The sequence below is a fragment of the Mobula birostris genome, chromosome 10 (assembly GCF_030028105.1).
Source record: "Mobula birostris isolate sMobBir1 chromosome 10, sMobBir1.hap1, whole genome shotgun sequence".
Classification (NCBI taxonomy): domain Eukaryota; kingdom Metazoa; phylum Chordata; class Chondrichthyes; order Myliobatiformes; family Myliobatidae; genus Mobula; species Mobula birostris.
Genome location: NC_092379.1, coordinates 19,734,511 through 19,758,691, shown reverse-complemented (window position 1 = coordinate 19,758,691; position 24,181 = coordinate 19,734,511). Strand labels below are relative to the sequence as shown.

The 24,181-nt window shown below is 45.1% G+C and overlaps 1 protein-coding gene, 1 long non-coding RNA gene and 1 gene segment (V, D, J or C); 2 read left to right on the top strand and 1 right to left on the bottom strand.

The window, feature by feature from the left end:
- Positions 1–6,811, bottom strand: part of LOC140203887 (uncharacterized) — a 56,014-nt gene extending 49,203 nt beyond the window's left edge. The window contains exon 1 of the long non-coding RNA XR_011887412.1: positions 6,664–6,811. This is a non-coding gene — a long non-coding RNA (uncharacterized lncRNA). The remainder of the gene's footprint in view (positions 1–6,663) is intronic.
- LOC140203541 (Ig heavy chain C region-like) overlaps positions 1–18,839 on the top strand; it is an 86,646-nt gene extending 67,807 nt beyond the window's left edge. Inside the window, 5 exon segments of the C gene segment in view lie at positions 11,370–11,564; positions 15,107–15,409; positions 15,498–15,815; positions 17,165–17,485; positions 18,139–18,839. Of these exon segments, the coding sequence occupies positions 11,370–11,564; positions 15,107–15,409; positions 15,498–15,815; positions 17,165–17,485; positions 18,139–18,524 (1,523 nt within the window).
- Positions 3,013–4,419, top strand: LOC140203886 (uncharacterized). The gene is made up of 2 exons (XM_072270036.1): positions 3,013–3,399; positions 3,509–4,419. The coding sequence occupies exons 1-2, from the start codon at positions 3,354–3,356 to the stop codon at positions 4,141–4,143; spliced, it is 681 nt and encodes a 226-aa protein (XP_072126137.1). The 5' UTR covers positions 3,013–3,353; the 3' UTR covers positions 4,144–4,419.
- Positions 18,840–24,181: the final 5,342 nt, after the last annotated feature.

The following is a 24,181-nucleotide window of genomic DNA, read 5'->3' as shown; positions in this document are numbered from 1 at the left end:
TGGGACTAGGATAGAATATTAGGTCTGGTCTCTTGTTCCCCGAAGTGTGGAAAATTGAAGGCCAGTGTAATTGGGGAGTTTAAAAACTTTCAAGAATGGTGCAGAAGAATAACACAAAGAATCTGTTACTTCAGGATATACAGGGCACTGGAAATCTGGATCTCTTCCTGGGAACTGGTCAAGACTGGGGTGAGGGGCGGTGGGAGGAGGTGTCAGTTGAAATTTCAAAATTAATAGAATTTTGTTTGAGTTCAATTATTAAAATATGAGCCAAGGAGGGTAAATGGAGATCGGACATAGGTCAGCTTTGGAGGGAATAGACGGAAGGGCTGAACAACCTCCTTCTGACACTCAGTGCACGGGATAAATTTGAACAGGATCTCTGTGTGCAGCTGTTGATTTACTAGAAACACATTTCATATTCTCATTCTTGACAGGTGGGTGAAACTGGACAGTGATATTGGGATATTTCCTTCTCAGCTTCCTGTCGGAGATGTGGCTTGACTTAATCTGAACAGGGGGCCTTCCAGAGGTCCTCTGCGTCTACTCAGTAAATTTCTGAAATACCCTGTCCATCGTGCTCCATTCTCTTGTCAAAAGCAGACCCTTCTTGCCTCTCATGGGGCTACTGGATCTGGCTTGGAACATTCCACATACCAGTTTTGAAATCTTGTATATATTTTCCTGATCACATCGACTGGCGCTCTTGTGGCCGCCAGTGCAAGGTCTTCTATGTAGACTCTCTTATCCACTCTTAGAAGCTCTTCACTTTCTTGCTAGCTTCAGTGAATGCCAATTAAAGTTTCACCTTAATTCGTGTTGACTTTGCATTGAACATTTTCTTCCTAATTTTCCATCTTTCTTCTAAGTCTGTCCATGTTTCCTGCTGTATCCATGCTTTGTTATTTTTTCCAGCGCTGTAATGTAGACAAGCCTCGCTGCTCTTGTTGAACACTGATGCAATCTGTTTCTACATCGTGTTGATCTTGTCCACTGACACATCCCCGCCAATGTCTGAAAGCCCTCCTTAAGCTGAATGGTGACGGCAGATCTCACACTGATGTTCTTAAGTTTCTCAACATCAAAACATCTTTGTACATGTGCTGTGGTCCCAGTGCTTCTCAGCATGAGTTTCATCACTGCTACAGCAAGGTGATGATTACTTCCTGTATCTGCTCCTCTCTTCACCTTTACACCCTGCAAGGATCGTCTCCACATACCATTTATCATCAAATGGTCAATCTGGATCTTGTCACATCCATTGGGTAAGCTCCATGTCAGTTTGTTTATTTCATGGTGTGGAAAGAGGGTCTCTCCTGTGACCAGATTGTTCATGGCACAGAATTCCACCAGACTTAACACCATTGTTATTGATCATCCTATATCCTTGCGTATCCATGGCCCTAATGAAGTGTGAGTTGTTATTTCCCACTTTGCCATTTAGATCTCCAATGATGATGATTATGTCACGGCGTGGTGTTAACTCTAACTCCACCATTTGTAGAAGATATCCTATTCTTCAATGTCACTATTGTTATTTGGAGCATAACACTGGATCACAGTCATGTTCACTTGCTTCACTCTCAGCCTGACTCTCACCAGCCGACTGTTGATTGGTTTTCATTCCACTGGGCACTTCTCAATGCCTTTCTTCAAAATGACAGCTAATCCATCATGACGTTGACCATCTTCCCTTCCTGAATATAAAACTGCTGCACCAGCTGCTGCCTTTAGTCTGCCAGACCCTGACCATCTGCTTTCACTGATGCCAGTGTACGTTGGCTGTAATGACACATTACCGTAGTTATTTGTGCTAGCTTGACAGTGTTGTACATGGTTTGACAATTCCAAAAAACATTTTTGGTCTTGGTCTTGGCAAAGTTCATGGCTCCCTTCACCATACCCATAGTTTCCTCTCTGTTTTCACTCCTGTCAGCCATGCAAGTCCCGGGTGGTGACTAGGGAACACTATCACACTCAGATGTAGAAGGATTCTTCATTGCTGTTTCCGTAATTGCGACAAGAGTCTTTGATGAAGATGCTTTGGACCCAAATGCTGGAGTATCCGAAACAAAGATCGAGACACGGTATCAAACTGGATCCAGGTCTGAGCACAAAACGAATGCTAGACAATATCACTAGTAGGGTTTACCATTGAGCACTGAACATCAGTTCAGGTGTTCTTTCATACTCAATTCTTGGTGCCCAAAACATGATTATCAATTAGCGGGATCATCCTGAACCTTAAAGGGGCTGCTACCGGCTATCTGTGCTCCAGAGAGTTGGAGAGTCTAAATCCTGGAAGCTGGCACAGTTGGGAGCATCTCGTAACAATTACAATTTTCTTTATAATAAGTCAGGTTCACTAACCCTGACCTGAAACTCCAAACCTGGAGGAACGGTGAACCGTTCTTTGTTCAGTCTCTATCCTTTAACATGTTTGGCATGGGTGACCCTACCTAGAGTTAAAGCACAAGACCCCGATGTAAGCCAACATAGATCTCTGGTTCACTGAGGCACACAAGCCACGATACTCTTTGACAAGATTGTGGTCCTCTTGGGGGTAAAAAGAAGCTTCACTATTTTGACTGGTGCCATGGTGGGGTTGTTGTGTCAGGTGGACATAAAAGGTTTGGAAAGTTCTCCACTATCTGTTCCGACATTGATCCCTCAACCAGTATCACACTGAAACAGGTTAAAAAGATTTTGTGGGGAGAACTGCTGAGGGCTTGGCACTGAAATTCATGGTGCCAAGTCCCTGAAAGAGAAAATACCTTATAAGTGTAAATTCCACCCATTTCCACCAGGAATCGCTGTTTAGCATTGATTCTTGTGGTGTGGGAGCAGTGAGAAGATTGTGTGGTAACTCTTTTTGTTGCTTCATACATTTTCCTGCAAAGACAGTCTCAGCCTATGTCTCTAAGGAGAATATCTGTCCATTGACTGGTCTCTCAGTCCCTGTCTCCCGGGGGATATCTGTCCACTGACTGGTGTCTCTCATTCTCTCTCGCTGGGATTCTGTGTGTTTCAGTTTAAACAAACTGTTCATCGCTGAAATTGATGAATCGAACAGAGAGTGACCGATCTTTAATCCGGATCTGGTCACTGCCGCTGACCTGCCGCCTGTTGCAGAGACAAACATCTTTTGGGGAATTGAAATCGCTGCTGTGGGTGGGGACAGGAAGCTGCGCCTCTGGTTTCAGTGTGTGAGAGCCTGTTCAAACCGCGGCTCCCTCTCTCACTCACAGCCCACGTCCCTATCTAAACAGCGCTCACTGCGACTCCGGACAAAGCCGGCCTGAGCTGAAGCCGCCGATCTCAAAGTGTCCAAGTCCGGCTCAGTGTTCAGGGCGATGGGGGTCGTGCCTTATTTCTGTCTTCCCTTGTCTTGTCTGGCAGGTGGGTGTCCCGCCGCTTGTCGCTCAACCGGGACCGGCTGTTTCTCAGAGGCTTTGTGAACCCCTGACCGTGGAACATTTTATTAATTTCTGCTCTTTTTTATTGACAGGCGTGCGGTCCGCCGTCGTGCTGACACAGCCCGAGTCAGCTTGTGGTAAAGCCCGGACATTCTCACAGACTGACTGTGCGGTCAGTGGGTTCAGCCTCGGCAGCTATAGCATGGACTGGGTGAGACAGGTCTCCGGGAAAGGGCTGGAGTGGCTGGCAGACATATCGAGTGGTGGTAACAAGTACAACGCGCCTGGAGTCCAGAGCCGGTTCACTGTTTCCAAGGACAGCAGCACCGTCTATCTGCAAATGAACAACCTGAGACTGGACGACACGGCCACCTATTACTGTGCGAGAGGGTGGGAGCACGGTGATGGGGAGCTGAACAGAAATTGGTCCCGACAAAGGAGTGTCTGCAGCGCAGTCTGTCTCCACGGATTCCGCATTGCTGCTTCCCAGAGTCAAATCCCTGAAGCCTTACTCGGACTGCTGGGCGCAAATGCCCATTTCTGGACAATTAAAAGCCCAAAAGGATTTGACTCTGATTCTGGGGGATGGCGGGAGCCGGTGTCCGCAGACAGGGAAATTGTGAAAATGCCTTTACTCACACGCCAACAAGAGACAAGGACAGAGTTTGGGATGGAAATCCTGGAAGCGGCTGCTCCCGGTCCGGACAGGGATCATGTTGATATTTAGAGAAAGTACATGAATCTCCCCGAACCGGCGGGTTTCTCTAGAGCACAGTAACAGTACAAGGGTACACACCCCACCCACCAGTGCACTGTCCACAGACCGGGAACAGGCTCAGGGGAATGGGGTCGGATCTTGTCACCAGACTGTGCCTTGACACCGGCCGATTGTGCTGAGTGAGCTCAGTGTTTGGTTCAAGTCTGGCTTCTGATCCTCAGCACCGACTGAAGCCACGTTCAGGGGCTGAGCGTTTCAGTGCAGTTGAACTTGTTCCCTGTCAGTGACAACAATGGATCTGTTCGGTGTCAAATTACTGGGATTGGGTTTTACTGTCGGCTGCTTTCATGTTGAAGGTAATGGGATTCAGACATAATCTGAGGGAACGGTGTACACATGTATGATCTGGTTGATGTCTCAATATCCCCAGGGTACAGGTGGGTGTCAGTCCCATCATGTAATGTCCGGCATGAGGTCCGTCCTGGGATACAGCAAAAGTATCGGCGATATCCCAGGATTAATTGATGGAATTGAGGTTTTAGTTTTATTCCCTGATGGGCGAGGAGGTGGGGTACTGTGGGGAAGATTTTTGGAGTTGGGAAGGCAGTGGGGAAGTGGTGCAGGAAAGGTAAGGCGGGGAACTGAAATCTCAATTCCTTCACACGTTCCGGGCAGCCTTGCATTGTTGGGTGGGGGAGTGGGGAGTGGTGCAGGTGGGGTGGGGAGGGAAGCGTTCAATTCAATAATGTGTAATAGGGGAGCATTTAAGGGAAGGTTTGTTGATGAAGGTTTGTGATCTGGGACACACTGCCTGAATGATGGTGATGGCCAATAGTGAGTGTGGAGAGGGAACAGGATGAGATCCGCCTTTTGTAGGGATACAGGGAAGAGCAGAGAGACCAATGGGTCTATTGGGTTTGCTCAGCTAAATGAAGCACAGAAACAATAGGATGAACGGCCTCACTCTCTGCTCTATCATTCAATGGAATCAGTATTTATCTTGTAAATCTGGGAAATTCTTCCTCAAAGGGATTCCAACAAGCACCCCAGAGTGCACAGAGCATGAGTTAAATGCAGATCACAGCTCCCATGTCCTGTCCTGGCAGCCACGGATTAGATACAAAGATCCTTCTGCACTGTCCCATCCCTCCCAGGACAGGGGCAGCAGAGATTAGACACAGAGTGAAGCTTCCCCCAACCTGTCCCATCACACACTCACGGGACACGAGTTGAACTTTACTGTTCAAATGAACTGTTTATTCTTAGTTCACAGACAGAGCAACTCATCTAATTTCTTGTCCTCCTCCATCCCCCGACTGGGTTTGTTTAACAAGTGTTTTCCTACGTTAACCAGTGTTGCTGGTGATTCAGTAAAAGTGGTTGTGAGATAAAGTGCTGACATTTACAGAGCACCTTTCATGGTGCCCCCGAGGTCTTCACAGGCAATGAAGTTGTTTCAAAGTACAGCCCTGTTGTAGAGTCGGGAATGTGGAGCCACTCTGCATACAGCAGAATCCACAAACTGCAAGGCGAGAACGATCAGACAGTCTGTTCTGGTGATGTTATTGAAGGAGAAATATTGTCCAGGACACCGTGGACACAGTGATCCAATGGACAGGCACAAGGTTGGATTTGGAGTGATTGGAAACAGGACAGTACATCAAAGCAAATGAGTAGTGCAGAGGGATGGATGAACAGTCCACGGATACCACCATAACAAAATTGACAAATTTATACTCAGTTCATAATACAGATTTGGATCTGTGGTCGGATTTCCAAGATTTTAATAATTGGTATTGTTTTTAAATCCAATCATTGGTAATGATGACCCTTCAGTTTTACTGATGTCCCTCAGGGAAGGAGATCTGTCATCCTGACCCTTCGAGCCTATTTATGACTCCTGATCCATCAATGTGTTTGTCTCCAAATGCCCTCTGAATAGCAGCTCAGATGCGTAATTCATTCAGACTTTACCGGCAAAGCCCAGATCCCAAAGGATGAATAAATAAAACTGCCCACCTTTCGTTCATACTACCCGATATTCTATCCACTTAGTACAATACAGACTAAAATCAGACTGAGTCTCCCCCAATCTGCTGATTCTGGGCAATCATTTCGTACAAATTCCCAAGTGTTATTTCATTGCAAATTTCTTCTGAGCTGATCCACCCAGATCCAGTTCCCCTCTTCACCCCAGCACCCTGTGATCCACCCAGATCCAGTTCTCCTCTTCACCCCAGCACCCTGTGACCCATCCAGATCCAGTTCCCCTCTTCACCCCAGTACCCTGTGATCCACCCAGATCCAGTTCCCCTCTTCACCCCAGCACCCTGTGACACACCCAGATCCAGTTCCCCTCTTCACCCCAGCACCCTGTGACCCACTCAGATCCAGTTCCCCTCTTCACCCCCGCACCCTGTGACCCACCCAGATCCAGTTCCTCTCTTCACCCCAGCACCCTGCAGTCAGTTCGTTGGGTGTTTTTACAAAGACCCAGAGGAACACTGATCCAGACAGAACTGTACTTACCACCTGCTGGTCCCGGGATGTAAAAGATCCTCAGCTGCAAATCTCACCGACTGACATTATTGTGCCTCCTGCACTGCCGACACTGAGCAGCTCAGGGACCATCTGTGGGTGAGAAGCAGAGTGAATGTTTCACATCAGTGACCTTTCACCAGACTCCGTCAGTCTGATTTCTGGCAACTACGCTGTTTCCAGTGTTATTTTACAGAATTTATTTTCAAGAAAACAATCTGTTTTTCATTGACTTCTACAACCCCAGAACATCCCAGAGCCTTTTCCAACCCAGCAAGTACTTCTGCAGTGTGTCACTTCATGTGGGGGACTAAACCTCCAACTTGTCTGCATCTTGTTCCCACAAACTGAACTACGACATGACAATCTCGTCCGTTTGGGTGATGTTGGAAGGGAATGGTCACTTTCAGCCTACAATTCCTAAAGCTCCCCACCACTGAGAAGTCCTCAGCTGAATTCTGACTATGCAGTAGATGAATAGACAAACACTAGTTAGTTATAGGCCATCCATATGGTCCCTAGTCTTTGGTCCAGCAATTCCCCTGCTGTCAGGGGTTGACACTGATAAAGAGCAGTAAGGCTCCTCAGACTACAGCTGACCAGCCCTTTCCTGAGGTACTGTCTACCTGGGAAGCTGAGGATAGTGTGGGTGAAATGGTGCTGGTTGTGCCTGGCAGTCTGAAGGAGACAACTAGTGTTCAGTCACTTACACTGGAGTCAATCTCACAGTTCCACAGACCACTGTAACCCAGGATTTACTGAGTGACATATGCCTCCAGAGCAGTGACCACACACTACCACATGGCACCAGGTCCTGCTGGAATTCCCAGGGTAACACTGGGAAATCCACCTCCACGTTTCCCTCACAGGCCGGACCTGACAAAGGATCACATTTTCCATTCATCTGACTGGGGATTCTGGGCCTTGGGAAGGGATTTATCCAGGAATGATTTCTGTCTGATTATTATGTTTTAATGCATTTCAGATTTATTATTTTAAACAAAATATGCAAAGTTAATTGTTGCCACAGGAATTTACATTAACTTTAATGTTTCCAAGTCATTTTGAACCTGTTAAATTACATGACAGCATTAACACAAGACAAAGCCCTCCCATCAGGGTGTTCTGGACCCAGAGTCCCAGCAGGGTGTTGTCTGAGGCTATTTAATGCTGAGGCCCTGATACACCTCAACACAAGCCGCCAGCATCCAGAAACCCAGTGAGGTCCCACCTTTCCCAGTGTTAGGAGTGTGGGGAGAGTCCCAGTAGGTTTGAACCAGCACCATTCAGCCCGGTCTGTGTGGACATGGTCCGGCTGGCACCGTGCCCTGTGCTTTCTCTCCTGTGACACTTCAATCACAGCACAGGTCAGCTTGTCCCACTGTTTGACAGAAGTTGTGTCCCCGATGGGGAGTCTGACGTCAGCATTTCACTGGTTGTTTCAGGCCCAGTCTGAAAGGAATGAGAAAGGGACCATTTCTCTGCTCTGCCTGTCCTGTCAACCTGAATCACCTGTGTTTACTCAGGAAGGCAAATATTCTGAGTTCACAGTCCCCAGTGTCACCTTGAAATGGTTCAAAACAATGCAGCTGTCATTACTGACCAGTTACATTATATCGATTCCTATCTACTTGAGATAGTTATTGATTTATATTCATTCTATTTGAAACCCAGGTTTCAATATTTTATGCCTTTTGTCCCAGAGTGATGACTGTGAAGTGAATATTTCATTATTTTGCCCCTGAATGAAATTGTGACCTTCCCACCACTGCACTTCCACTCCAAATGTTGAATTTGCTGCCCTTCCAATAGCAGAATCAATCTGAAGCCTGTGTGTGTCTGTTGACCATCTTACTGTTGGGCAACAAAGCCCTCATCTACTGCAATTCACACTGTCTAACACATACCCTCCCGCTAGTCTCCTACTCCCAGAGCTCCTGCTGTGTCCACACAGTCTTTTTGGGTGATTTTAACCTCATCCACCAGCAACAATCTGTCATTGACAGTGTCAATCATGAGGTGAATGATGTCACGTCAGTGGGTCAGAACAAACCCCGTCCACAACACTGTTCAAGGTAATTCTGACAACTGGTCAAACCACATATCCACCTGTCAAAGCTGTCAATTGGTCAATTAGCTAATTGATCTTCGCACCTTTACCTACCTTAGTAAGTCAACACGTCTCCTTTTCCTGTGAAATGAATTAAGAAACAGTGCTTTCAAGTGTATTTCACACCTTAAGTGGTTGGGAATTGCTACAACCTGCATTTCCTCTCTGGGCTGGTCGTTCAGTGAGAATATCACCTACATCTAACAACACTTTGAGAATTCTCCATCTCCCCAGGAATCTCATCGTCACTGTCGGTTGTGTTGGCCGACACTTCTCCACAGAGTCTGGGCTAATGTATTTCCACAGTTCCTCTGTCCTTTCTGATGCAAGTTACCATTCCCTCCCAGTTAGCCAGTAGTTTCCACAGACTCAGTGGGGTTGGAATTCTTGCTCAGTCACACACGGTAAATATGTGAGGCAGTGTCAGCTGCATCATGTAGTCTGTTGAGTTGAATTTCAGAAGCAGAGTCCATTTCCCAACCTCCACTATACTGCACACATGGTGCTGGAGACTGGGTACCACTATATCCACACCAATCACTCCTCTCATCAACAGCAACACTGAACACATCAGAATTATTCCATAAGATACTTCTAAATCTTACTTTTTTTGTAAACTTCATTGATCAAGTGCTAACAGACTTCTCAGAATCAGGAATTGTATTTGGAGGAGAGACAGATTGTCACTTTGGTATTTTGGCTGAAATTCCACCAATCGGACATTGGGTCACTGCCTCAGTCCTGCACTGAAGTGTTGGCCTGGATTGTGAGTCCAAGTTGCCACTGTGGGATTGATCCACACCCTCCTACCTCAGCGACACAGACTCACAGCTGAGTGTTAAAGTGATATCAGCTTTGTTTCATGAGGTGAATAATTTTGAAAATTACTGCTTTATAAAACGTCTCCTTTCTCTGCCAGTAATGCATTTATTCAGAGAACCGCCTGTGAATTTCTTTCCATTTCAGAGGTCAAGTCTGCACCATCAGTCTACATCACTCCTTCCTGCAACACAGAATCTGACCAAGGCATCAGCCTCCTCTGTCTGGTCAAGGACTATCAGCCTGAGAGCATCAGTCAGACATGGTCCACTAACAGTGGGGACATCACCACTGGAATTAAGAAATTCCAGGCCGGCTGGTGGCGCAGTGAGATCAGCACCAGATTCTGGAGCGAATGTTCCCGAGTTCAAATCCTGGTTAGGCCACTCCCTAGCACGCTTTCCCCACTCCCGAGCACACTGTCCATCCGTGCCCGGTTGAGTGTCGAGATAGCCACTTGGCCTCGTAAGAAATATATAAGGGTCAAGTCAGGAACGTTCATAACATGACCCGGTTAATCCTGACACCACGTGCCAGACAAGAATGGCTGAACGTCTGGTATGACATGCTAAAAAAAAAATAAGAAATACCCGGCGGTGTTGGGGCAAAATTCTAAGTACATAATGAGCAGCTTGCTTGAAGTCTCTGCGGCGGACTAGAAGAAGAATAAAGTCTACTCCTGCAAGGCAGGGAGTGTGACATCGCAGTGGCAGAAACCTCAACCTCAATGTTAGTATCAGAACTAATTTATATCGAAAGCTGCACTGATGTCAGAGCATAAATCTGGAGTAGGAAGCTTTGTCAGATAATGCAGGAGCATGGCAACTAACTCCTTTCTTCTGCTCTTACAACAGCAGTGAGAAAATGTATAACAGTCAATATGGGCAGTGAAACTCAGTATCAGGATCTGCCTCCATTGTATCCGCTCCATTGTCTAATTTCAGGAGCCTCTCCACCACCCACTCCCACTAAACCCTCCCTACAGATCAGCTCCTGTACACATACAGAGACCGCTGGCCCATCATGCCCCTGCACACAGAACAACAATTTAAACTTTACCCCACTCCTCCGCACTTTCCCCCTCCACCCTGCAGCTGCCCTTCTTCTGGTAAAAGCAATCTCTTGTGAATGTGATGAAGGAATCCACTCCACTGCCCTTCTTAAACCATCTTCTCACAGATCTGAACAAGCCTTTGCAGTAACAAAAAAAAAAATTTCCTCCTGTCCATCTGTTCTTCTTTCTCATTGAAAGTAAAATTGTGTTTCCCAAACTTGCCAGTGGAAACAGTCCCACACCATGTACTCCTGCTCACAGGAGCTGGTATCAGTCATTGTCCAGTAAACAATTAGATATGGCAGGTCTGCACCTCAACCCCATGACCCACCTCTCCGCATTATCATAGCACAGTGGGACACACTGCTGGGAGGCCCAAGTTATACACCCAGCCCTCCCACTCACTGGTGTGAGCCATCAGATCATCAGATCAGCTGTAAATTAACAACATTCTTGAGAGGGCTGGAATTGGGGAACTTGCCTGGGATGAGGGAGAATGAAGTCAAAAACATGGGCAAAGCAATCATGTACTGACAGATATTAAATGTGTTACAGCTCCGACGCTCAGCCCCCCTGTTACAACTCCGAAGCGCAACTCCCCTGTTACAGCTCCGAAGCTCAGCTCCCTTGTTCCATCCCGGGAGGCAATCCACGGGCAAGCAAATGTTGTCCTGGGCTGTGTGATATCTGGATTCGCTCCTGACAACGTTAAAGTATCCTGGAAAAAAGCTGGATCTGCCCAAAAAGGCATCATTCTCCCTTCCACTCCGAGATCTGATGGTGGATTTGAAACAATCGCTTACCTGACAGTGCCTGTGCAGGAATGGACCAAGAAACAGAAATATATTTGTGAAGTGAATCACGCACCTTCCAGTTTCAGTGGTCAGGTCAACATGACGTATCAAGAGGGTGAGTGATGTCTGAAGAAAAATTAATTATCTTACAATACTAAACTACTTAACTGATACTCCCACCCAATTCCTGTCCCTACTGTCGATCTTGTTGAGTGATGTACAGATGAGTCTTGCACTTTGAATCAACTCATATCACCAGCAGCTTTAACCCCATCTACTGGGCAGGAAAGGTGTAAGATCAGGTCACCTGTCCATTCCGTCTCAATAATTTTAGTTGTCTATGTTTGTAGTTATAATGAAAATAATTTAGTGAGCAAAGCTCACGTCCCATGTTTTACCTTCTAGAGAAAATCTCCCTGTTCCCTTTTCACTGTCTTCTCAGTGTTAGTTCCTCAAAAAAATATCTCTGCAATTTTGCATTTGTTTCAGTCTCCAGAGTCTATTTCCAGTGTTTCCTGAGAGACTCTTCTGTCGATTGTCCACTCACTGAAATGTAGGTGGCGGGATTAATTTTGAATTGATGCCCAATCCTCAAGTGAATGTTGTGACCTTGTGTCCTCAGATCCTTGACCAGGTTCAGAGAGCACATTCATTTATCATGGCTGACAAAACCTCATCCTGATAGGATGTGACATACAAAGGATACAGAGTGGGAATATGTGGGGCTCCCTTTTTTCCAAGCATGGGAAAAAAGGTAAAAATATCTAACACTTAAATCTATGAATCTTCCATTTCCAGGTGGAAAATGTCCCAGCTGTTTTTCGGAGCCTGTGCCAAAGTTCTTTTACCAGAGTAATCTCAATGCAACATTCTCCGATGGTTCTACCCAACAGTATCATTGTTCAGCAGGAAAGTGTGAAATAAAGTGATTGGCTGTGTATACAATTCATCAATGAATTTTATTGCTATCCACTTACTGGATTCTAGACCTGCCTCTGGTATCCATTGGGATTGAAGTTTAACAGAGAGAGAATAAAACACGATTGAAACTGACTACCTCTCCAATCACATTTCTATTATCCTCGTGGCCACCTATTTCAATTTGACTTTCCATTCCCATTCTGTCATGTCTGTCCATGGGCTCCTCTACTGCCATGGTGAGGCCAAAGTCAGGTTGGAGTAGCAACACCTCATATTCCATCCAGGTACCTGCCAAACTGATTCCATGAATACTTATTTTTTAACTTCCAGTAATGATCCCCCACTCCTTTATTCTCCCTTTTATTCTATTCCTCATACTAGATACACCCTCATCCCTTCGTTTCTCCTCACCTTCCCATCATTTCCATTTGGTTCCCCTTCTCCTGCACTTCCCTCCATGGTCCACTGTCCTCTCAGATTCCTTCTGTTTCAGCCATTTATCTCTTCCACTTATGCCCTACCAGCTTCTTACTTCATACTGCCTCCCCCATCCACACACTTTCCCCCTCACCTGGTCTCACCTCTCATCTGACAGAATGTATTCCTCTCTACTCCTCCCACCTTCTTATTCTGGCTTCTGCCCACTTCCTTTCCTGTACCAGTGAAATCTCTCAGCCCAAAATATCGACTGTTTATTTCCATCCATAGATGCTGCCTGACTTGCCGAGTTCCTCCAGCACTTTGTGTGTGTTGTTCAAGATTTCCAGCATCTGTAGAATCTCCTGTGTTTCTGGTTGTCCATACACTCATTCATTTGTGTACATTGTTGCTTCAGTGTGACTCAGATCCCAATTCCAGTTTCTTTGGCCAGATTCCCTGTTGTCTAACTCCAGTCAGCAAGAACTGGAACCTGTTTTTCACCCAATGGCTGTGAGGCATGAGGTGATGAAGGTGAACGGGGCTGAAATTCTAAATTGACTCTGTCAAAGGACGGATGACCCTTTGATAATGTTGGGCACAAGACAAATCGGTGAGACAAGACACAGGGGTCTAACCAGTCTCCTGTCCAATCTGTTATGCTTTGTGTTTAAATCCTGGATCAGACAAATTGCTAAAGTTACATTGGTCCACGTGCCGGACACTGAATTCAGTCCAAGAGGGCAACTCAGTGATCCCAAGGAATATCAGAAAGGAGAATGTTTTGTTAGAATTACTCAAGCATTGACAGAATTCTATACTTCTTGTGGAATAACACCAGCATTCAGCAATAAAGGGAACATTTCCAAGTGACTGCTGAACATCAAGACAGTGCTGATATGGGACATAACTGAGAAACCTGCAAAAAACATGTTTAACAACATCACAGTGCTGATTAAACTGCGATTCACAATTCAGTGACTCTTCAGTGTACACCTAGGTTTGCATATTTATGATATTACACGACAACAATGATCATCTGGACCACACCAACGGACTTTCTGTTTTAAAAGAAAATTGCTCATAATCTTACTGAAATGAGAAAGGTTAAGAAATACACATCATACCTTGTCGGATGATCCGACCCAGTCAGACTGGAACCGTGTGTGTTGCGTCTGCTCTTTCTTCAGACAAAGACAGTGACTCATAGTCTCATTGAAGGTCTCAGCCATGACACAAACACAATCCGCCTCCACACTAAATGTCAAAGAGCAAAAACACCCCACGGGCCTGAAGGTGACCGAGTGTGTAAATGGTGAACACAAAGTGCAGAGAGCTGCAATGTAAGTGAACTGACGATCGTGCATTGGGAGACGACCTCAACAACTTCACTTGAGTGCAATCACACAAAACTGACTCTAACCAGAGTACAGGTGACCCAACACTTGATCAAAGAGCTGTTTTATTCATTTATCATTTCCCATCGATCACTGATCTCTCTGGAACTGAGGGACTTGCTGCCTCCTTCCTGATGGTGATTCAGCTCCAGCCGTGTTGCTGGAATCACAAACCAGCCAGACCAGACGAGGCTTCTCTCCGGAAGTTACCACAGAGAATAACACTACAAATACCTCTGTAGTCTTCTTTTATTCCAAGAAGCATTGATGAAATGAATATAAACTTCCATCCACCGGGTTGGGATTTGAACCCCTGTTGCCAGTTCATCAGTCCCTAATTTATGGATACACTCTGACCACAGCTGCTCATTTCAAGTGAGACAGAGACTTCAGTGTTTGTCAGCAAGAATGCTAAAACCACAGGCACCAGCAGAAGTAGTGCAGGTGTATGAGTGAGCAGAGTTGAAAGAATACGATGTTGTCTGAAGCTTGTGTGGGTGGTGAAGGTTGCAGAGATGAGGAGAGGCACAGCCACAGTGAGACTGGAATGTCGGGATGTGAAGTTATTAAACTGAGTGAATCCCAGGCTCAGCTCAGATGGAGAAAGGAATTCTCATTGATTCACAGTGTTCATTGTTACTAATCAATGGCACTGAGTCTCCAAGCAAAGAATATACTGAGCTGTGTCTCTGCTGAGAAATCTGCATGCTTCTCTGTCTCACAGAGCTCCGTCTCACAGTGAACCGATTGGTACAGTTATTAGAAAGGGATTCGAAATTTAGTTAGCACATCTTTTGTTCTGATTTTCTCTTCTTAATCAAAGCTAACAGGATTATGAGACACATGATTTAGCCCTGGACCTAACACAACCAATGGAAATATCTCCAGTAAGATTCTGAGCATTTCCATTTCTAACCCACAGAATTGTCTGTATTTATTCAAAATCCCGACATTGAAGAGATGTGGATCGACAAGTCTGCTTCCGTGAGGTGCACAGTTATCTGTACAGATCCCGAAGACATCCACGTCTCTTGGCACGTGGGCGGGAAGGAGAAAACTAAAGGAATTCACACCCATCAAGCGGAGAGGGACGGGTCCCGATACAGAGTGCTCAGCGAACTCCAGATCAGTGTGGAGGAGTGGTTCAGTGGGGTGGAGTATGAGTGCTCTGCTCAGGAATCTCCTTCAGCTTCCCCAGTGTCAGCACGGACCAATAGCACCAAAGGTGGGCAAGAGACCAGTGATTAAATGGCCAGCATTAGTTACCTGAGTCAAAATGTTTGACATTTCCTTTGTTTTCTTTTCTATTCCAGTTGAGATAAGAAGTCCCAAGGTCAGACTGCTGCCTCCAGCTCAGGAAGAGATAAAGAATTGGAAAACAGCCACACTGGAGTGTGTGGTCTCTGGATTCTACCCGGATCAAATAAATGTCACCTGGGAGAAAGGCAGCACCGTGATCACCTCCAACACCAGCGCGACACCGACCGCTCTGGAGCAGGGGTGGACTTTCAGTGCCGGACACTTCCTGACCGTGAGTTTACAGGAGTGGAAGACAGAATCAGTCTTCAGCTGTACAGTGACTCATCCTCCCTCCAACAGCAGTATCAAGAAGCAAGTGAAGAACGTCCAAGGTAGGGTCCTGGGACTCAACCCATTATTGAAATTGTTTACATTGTGCAATGAATTCAAGGTCAGCACTGAATCACGGTGCAGTCCTGGTTTAGTTTTGTGAGTGAACTGATAAAGTTGAAAGTACAAAGCACATTTATTATCAAAGTATGTGCACCATATACAACTTTGAGATTCTCTTCTTGCAGACAGTCACAAAACAAAGAAATACAATAGAATTCAGGGTCAAACATCCAATGCGTGAAAGAGAAAGAACAAATTGTGCAAACAATAAAAAAAATCCAAACAAACAATCTACAGAACCTGAACCGCAGAGCCCCCTGAAGTAAATCCACAGCCACGTTGCCAGTTCAGCACTGCAGCCGGTCCAGGAGACCGATGGCTGCAGGCCACGGCCGTGGAGCCAGGCTCAGTGCTGAGGTGAGTGCCGATGGCTGCAGGCCGCAGCTGCAGAGTCAGGTCAGTGCTGAGGCGAGTGAAGCCTCGTCGAGAAGTGAGCCGAATACCGGTTTGTCCATTGACTCAGCCTCAATGCCTTCATCTTTTTAATCACTCTTAGCACTTAAAACGGCCAATCATGGGTTTGTTTTCCACTCTCAACCAACATAATCCACACTTCCACCACAGAAATAAGAGTATCCCAGAAAATACTTTCATAACTGGAGGAGAATCCCGACCATTTCACTGGACAGGCACTCTGGAAATCGCTGATACGCGGCTTCAAAATGTTCTCTCCATCTGCCTTTGAACATTATCCCATGCCTCCAATCAGTGTCTCAGTTGTGACTGAATTTCCAGCAGAGCAGCTCTCCCTCTGCTCCTGTGTGGGAATAGTCAGCCTGGACAATGTGTAGAAGCCTCTGGAGGGCAGCTTGAACACACAATGTTCTGACAAAGCAGCAGCAAATTTTCGTTACACCTTATAGAGAAAAAGAGTGTATTTTAATATTTGTGACAGAAACTAAATATTTCTCATAAATTTTGAAATATGAAGTGTATTTTCTGGAAGATTTTCATGTGAAACTTTGCTCTGTTTCCTGTGCCACCGACACACTCTGAAATACTGGGGATTTTCTGTATTTGTTTTAATAAGTATCTGGGAACAGTTTAAGTGACTATGAAACTGCAAAAACAATGTAAGGGCCAATCTTGTTCATTTACGTTCCCTCATGGTGTTTACCCTGTCTGCTCAAAAGGGGAGATTCCTTTCTTCACCAATGTAGATTGGTCTCATCTCGTCTTGATGGGACTGGCAAATCGTTGACCAGAGATGAACAGAAATGCTGGTCTTGTCAGTGAGAAATTCGTCCATTGGGGAATGGTAAAATAATAATTGTGACATTTCTCCCAGATGACTGTCCAGACACCCGCCCCTCTGTCACTTTAAGCAAACCTTCCTTCGAAGAGGTCTGGACAAAGAGGACAGCGACTATTCTGTGTGAGGTGGTTCACAGTGATTTACAGGGATTCAGTGTAATCTGGCAGGTGGACGGAAGGAAGAGGGAAGATGGGGTGAGGATTCTGGGTCCAGACAGCAACGGAGGTGAAGACATGATCACCAGCAGACTGACAGTCCCTGCTGCAGAGTGGAACAGTGGGGCTGAGTACTCATGTGTGATAGAGGACAAGAGTTTGCCAACACCAGTGAAGAAATCCATCAGGAAGAACTCAGGTACGTGCAGACAGAATTCAGTGTGAGTCTGATCTTAGCAACTGGACAGATTTATCAACATCCAGCACTGTGATAGACTATAGAAAATGAGAACAGGAGCAGGTAACTGGGTCTCTCAATCTGCTCAACCATTCAATCTGGTCTCAGCTGATCATCCAAATTCAATCCCTTTCCCTGTTTTCTCCAGGTATCCTTTGACCCATTCACCCGAAGAAGTATATTCAACCCATTCTTGAATATATTAGATGATGTCTTCAAGTGCTTTCTGTGGGAAAGAGTTCCACAGGTTCTCACTCCCTCTCACAGGTACACAGCTTAGACTGCCACCCCTGCTCCAGGGGAGATGGAACAAACAGCACAGGATAATGCAAGTCCAGGGGCTGAGTTCCACTTTCTGTCGAGTTGCTGTGTTCAGTGACTCCCGTTGATTAAATTGAATAAACTAACCTCGCTGGAAGCTGTAAAATGCAGCAGGTTCAAGATTTCCACTCCACAAATCCCAACGACGAGCTGAAAGGGAAAAGCCTTTAGTTTCAGATAAAGTGAAACCTCTCAGATTTAGAAATTGTTCATGTTGATGCAAGACCAGAATGTGTTGGATACGTAGGGAATTATTGTAAGATTCATTCTAACTGAGATTCTCTCTGTTCCAGGTGGTGTTGTGACTCGTCCTCATGTCTACCTCCTTCCCCCTTCATCGGATGAGGTAGTCACCGATCAGACTGTGACCTTGATGTGCCTGGTCACCAAGTTCTCTCCCACTGAGATCTATGTGGCCTGGATGGTCAATGACACCCTTCTGAAGACAGGGTTTGTGAATCAGCCAGTGACCAAGGACCCCAGAAATGGCTGGAACACAATGACCAGTCAGCTGAAGGTTTCTCCTGAGGAGTGGAATAGTGGCACCACTTTCTCCTGTGTGGTGGGTCATGAGTCGCTCCCAACCAACCTGTTCCGAAGCATCAATAAATCTCACAGCAAACCCACCCTGGTCAATGTCTCACTCATTCTGACTGATAGTTTTAAATCTTGTGTGTAATACTGTGTGATTCAATCCATGAAACCCCAGTTTTGTTAGTTTTATGATTATTAATTATAACAGAGGATTATTTAGCTGATTAAAACATGTTTAAAATCTAGACCTTTTAAAATAATTAAGAATGAAATTATGATCAAGAACCAAATTAAGGAACAAACATGATTCACCTCAAATCCCTGAGTTTGTACGTACATCCTAAGACCTTCTTCTGCCATGATTGAATGGATTTCAACCCTGTGTGGGACTGCACAATGTAATAAATCTTTGTTTGTGTCAATGTACCGATCCAAGTTCAATAAATATGATTTGAAAATGTTCTAGCTGTGATTTTTGGAGACGGGAAACAAGGAACCTTCAACATGTGGTGTGGTAGGTGGCGCACATTCGGGGAGAAATAGGTGTCTTTGTATCTATGGTGTCTAAACCCTTCCTGCATCATGAGTCCCAGTGATCAGCTGTCAACTAATGGTCAGAGAAATTAGAACCTACGGCCATCTGACGAAGAGTTCAGAGTTGAAACCACTGACCAAATGTCATATCAGTGTTGAAGATGTCGGATCACTGTATGAGGGTTCCTTGTTCCCACTAACCTCGCTGCTCCTCACCTGGTCATTGTTGGGAACTGTTCTGTTGCAACTTCGCAGTTAAACGTCTGTCTGTCAGGGCAGATGGTTTGCATCTGCAGTGAAGTGGGACTAATATCCTTACGGAAAGGTTTGCTTGTGCTGCATGGCGGGGGTGGGGGATGCAACTTGAGTTGCAGGGTATGAGAACCAGAGAGTCAGGACAGATAGTGGAGAGGTTGTGGAGACAGATGTCAGGAATTAAACAGTTGAGCATGGTGTGAGTAATGTTCTGAGTTGCGTATATTTCAAAGCAAGTATTATTGTAGGAAAGGCAAATGAGCTCATGTCATAGATCAACATATGGAATTTGATACTGTAGACATTAGTGAGACTTGGCTGCAGGAGAGGCAGGAATGGCAGTTCAGTATTCCAGGGTTCCATTGTTTTAGACACATCAGTGCAGGAGGGATAGCGTTACTAGTCAGGGAAATTGTCACAGCAGTGATCAGTCAGGAGAGACTGGAGAACTTCTCTAGTTAGGCTTTATGGGTGGAAATGAGGAATAAGAAAGGTATGACCTTGTTCATGGGGCCATATTGTAGACGACCCAGCAGTCTGCAGGATTTAGAGCTACAAATTTGTAGGGAGATCACAGACTGCTGCAAAAAACATAAGGTTGTGATTGTGTGTTATTTCAACTTTCCACATATTGACTTGAACTCCCATTCTATAAAAGGGATGGATCTCGTGAAATGTACACAGGAAAGTTTCCTTAATCATTACGGAGAGGTCCCAACAAGACGGTGTGGAATACTTCATGCCTTTTTAAGGAATGAGACAGAGCAGCTGACAGAAGATAGTGTAAGGGAACACTTTGCATCTACTGATCAAAATGCAATTAGTTTCAAAATAAATATGGAAAAAGATGAATCTGGTTCACAGGTTCAGATGCTAAAGTGGAGAAAGGCCAATTTTGATGGTATCAGAAAGGATCTGGCAAGTGTGAGCTGGGACAGGCTGTTTTCTGGCAAAGGCGTACTTGGTAAGTGGGAAACCTTCAAATATGAAATTTTGAGAGCACATTGCTGTATGTGCCTGTCAGATTAAAAGGCAACAATGACAGATTCAGGGAGCCTTGGTCTTCAAGAGATCTTGAGGCCCTGATTAAGAAGGAAAAGGAAGTCTCAGCAGGGTCAGGCAGGTAGGAACAAATGAAGTACTTATGGGGTATAGGAAATGCAAGAAAACACCTAAGAAAGAAATAAGAAGGGATAAAAGAATGGATGAGGTTGCCCTAGCAGGCAAAGTGAAGGAGAATCCTTTAGGATTCTACAGATATGTCAAGATAAGGTAGTAATTTCGAATGGATATTGGCTTTGTGGGAGAAGCCACAGATGGTAGTAGATAGTTGCTTATCTGACTGGAGGCCTGTGACTAATGGAGTTTCGCAGGGCTTGGTGCTGGGTCCATTGTTGTTTGTCATCTGAATCAATGATCTAGATGAAAATATAGTTAACTGGATCAGCAAATTTGTAATTAACTCCAAGACTGGGAGGTGGAGTAGACAGCAAGGAAGACTATCACAGCTTGCAGTGGGATCTTGACCAGATGGTAAAATGGCAGATGGAATTTAATGCAGGCAAGCGTGAGGTTTTGCACTTTGGTAGGACCAACCAGGGTAGGTCTTACACAGTGAACGATAGGACACTGAGGATTGCAGTACAACAAAGGTTCATAACTCATTGAAAATGGGGGCACAGGTAGATAGCATCATAAAGAAAACTTTTGGCACATTGGTCTTCATAAATCAAAGTTCTGAGTACAGGAGATGGGAAGTTATCTTTAAGTTGTATCAGACATTCGTGAGGCCTAATTTGGGAGTACAGTGTGCAGTCACTAACCTACAGGAAAGATGTAAATAAGATTGAAAGAGTACAGAGAAAGTTTAAAAGGATTCTACCAGGACTGGAGAAACTGTGTCAAAAGGAAAGATTACATAGGTTAGGACTTTATTTCCTGGAACGTAGAAGATTGAGGGGAGATTTGATGGAGGTATACAAAATTATCAAGGATATAGATAGGGTAAATGCAAGCAGGCTTTTTCCACTGAGGTTGGGAGGAACGCCAACTAGAGATCATGGGTTAAGGGTGAAAGGTGAAATGTTGAAGAGGAACATGAGGTAAACTTCTTCACTCAGAGATTTATGAGAGTGTGGAATGAGCTCCCAGAGCAAGTGGTGCTTGCAAGCTCGATTTCAATGTTTCAGAGAAGTTTGGATGGTTACATGGATGGGAGGGGTATGGAGGGCGATGGTCTGGGTGCAAGTCAATGGGACTTGGCAGTTTAAATGGCTCAGCAATGACTAGATGGGCTGAAAGGCCTGTCTCTGGGCTGTACTTCTTTATGACTCAATGGGCAGAAAAATGTCAGATGGAATTTAAGTGAGATGTGTTGCAATTGGCCTTCACAAATCTAGGTATTGTGTACAGGAGATTGGATGTAATGTTGAAGTTGTATAAGACATTCCTGAGGCTAAATTTGGAGTGTAGGTACATGAATGGGAGGGGTATGAATGACTATGGTCTAGGTGAAATTCAATGGGACTAGGCAGTTTAAATACTAGATGGGCCAAAGGGCCTGTCTCTGTAACTGAAGTGACTGTCAGACAGTGACCGAGGCCAGACTGTCAGTGTCTGCATTGCTTGCAGTTGAGAAGAATCCAGGATTTCTGGACTCAAACATTTCAGATACAAAAGGGGCACAAGAGGGTTGATGTTGAGAGATTGTCACCCATCAGAGAGTCACAAGCAAGGGGACATAGTTACGAAATAAGGAGCCAGACATTTGAAACTGAGGTGCAGAGAAATTTCTTCTCTCAGAGGGAACGAATCCCCAGAAATCTCAGCCCAGAGCATGGAATCTGGTGGTCTACTCTTTCTCCTGTTTTCTTTTCTTCTTGTGAGTTCAGTGGAGACAGACAGAGAGAATTGCAAGAAGAGACAAAGGATGAGATCAGAACTATGCAAATAAAAAAACTGTGTGAATGTTTGAAGAGAGAAGGCAGAGGACAATCTGAGTGGCTAAAGCAGAGACAGACAGACCTAGAAAGAGACATAGGGAGGTCTTCAAAGGAATCATTGGTGTCGGTGCCCTTTGAACAGGACCTCAACCTCAGTGTGTCTCAACAAAATCACCCTTACTCTATGCAGGACACAGAACACGTTACGTGATCCACGACATGCCTAACATTTTGCGGAACTCCAAAAGACCTTAAGACCATAAGACATAGCAGCAGAATTAGGCCATCTGGCTCATTAAGTCTGCTCCATCATTCAATCATGGCTGATCATTTTTTTTCTCCTCTTCAACCCTAGCTCTTGTCCTTCTCCCCGTAACCTTTGACGCCATGTCCAATTAAGAACTTTCCAATCTCGGCCTTAAATACACCTAACAATTTGGCCTCCACAGCTGCATGTGGCAACAAAGTCAACAAATTCACCACACTTCGACTAAAGAAGTTTTTCCACATCTCTGTTTTGAAAGGGCGCCCCTCTATCCTGAGGCTGGGGTGCCCTCTTGTCCTAGACTTTCCCACCATGGGGAAACATCCTTTCCACATCTACTCTGTCTAGGCCTTTCAACATTCGAAAGGTTTCAATGAGATCCCCCCTCATCCTTCTGAAATGCAGTGAGAACAGACCCAGAGCCATCAAACGTTCCTAGTATGATAACCCTTTCATTCTTGGAATCATCCTTGTGAACCTCCACTAGACCCTCTCCAATTCCAGCACATCTTTGCTAAGATGAGGGGCCCAAAACTGTTCACAATACTCAAGGTGAGGCCTCACTAGTGCCTTATAAAGCCTCAGCATCACATTCTTGCTCTTGTATTCTTGTACTCCTCACACACAGTTTGTGCTCAAGCGACTGGAACCCTGACACCAGTTCTGATTCAGTGTAAAGTGTTTTGTATTTCTCACTTGAGTCAAACACAGCAGCTTTATTGTTGGGTCAGAGATTAGACGTTATTTCCCGATGGTGACTGAGAACACATGTTCCTCCCAGGTCATCCCAATGAGAGGATTAGTGTGTGTAAGTGTCAGTGTTACCAATCAAAGATGAATAGAGGAAATACAAAAAGGTATCATTGTGAGTATTCCACAATGCTGGTATGTTTAGAGAGACAGTATTTCATAAGTACAGACGTGAGGTGTGGTTGGTGATTTTGAGTCCATGGTGACCAACCTCTTCGACCAGAATCAGAATTAGCTTTAATATCACTGTCATTTGTCATTAAATTTGGTGTTTTGCTGCAGCAGTACATTGAAATACTTAATAATAAAAAGCAATAAATTCCTATATGAAGTAAATATAAAAAATAAATTAAATAAGTAGTGCAAAACGAAGAAAAAATGGTGAGGTAATGTTCATGGCTTCATTGTCCATTTAGGAGGGGAGAAAGCTGTTCCTCAAATGTTGAGTGTGTCTTCAGGCTCTTGTGCCTCCTGCTTGAAAGTGGCAATGAGAAGGGGGCAGGTCCTTGGTGGTGGGAGACCTTAATGACGAATGCTGCCTTCTCAAGCCATCGCCTGTTGAAGGTGTCATTGATACTGGGGAAGTTGGTGTCCATGATGGAGCTGGCTGAGTTTACAACTTCCTGCAGCTTTTCCTGATGGTAATGCAATCAGAATACTCTCCATGGTACATCTATAGAAATCTGCGATAGTCTTTAGCAACATACCCAGACTACTCAAATTCCAATTAAAATATAGCCACTGCCATGCCTTCTTTGTTATTGCATCAATAAGTTGGACCCAGGATAGATGTTCGGAAATATTGACACCCAGGAACTTGAAACTGCTCACCCTTTCCACTGCTGATCCCACAATGAAGACTGACGTGTGTTCCCACAACCTACCCTTCCTGAAGTCTGCAATCAATTGCTTCATCTCACTGACATTGAATGCAAGGATACTATTGTGATACCATTTACCCAGCTGCTCTATCCTGCTCTTGTATGCCTCCTCATCACCCTGAAATTCTGCCCACAATAGTTCATCAGCAAGTTTATAAACGCCACTTGAGTTCTA

Coding starts and splice junctions, on each gene's coding strand:
- LOC140203886 (XM_072270036.1), top strand. CDS start 3,354: ATGGGGGTCGTGCCTTATTTCTGTCTTCCCTTGTCTTGTCTGGCAG. Junction 3,400..3,508: donor TCCCTTGTCTTGTCTGGCAG/GTGGGTGTCCCG, acceptor TTTTATTGACAG/GCGTGCGGTCCGCCGTCGTG.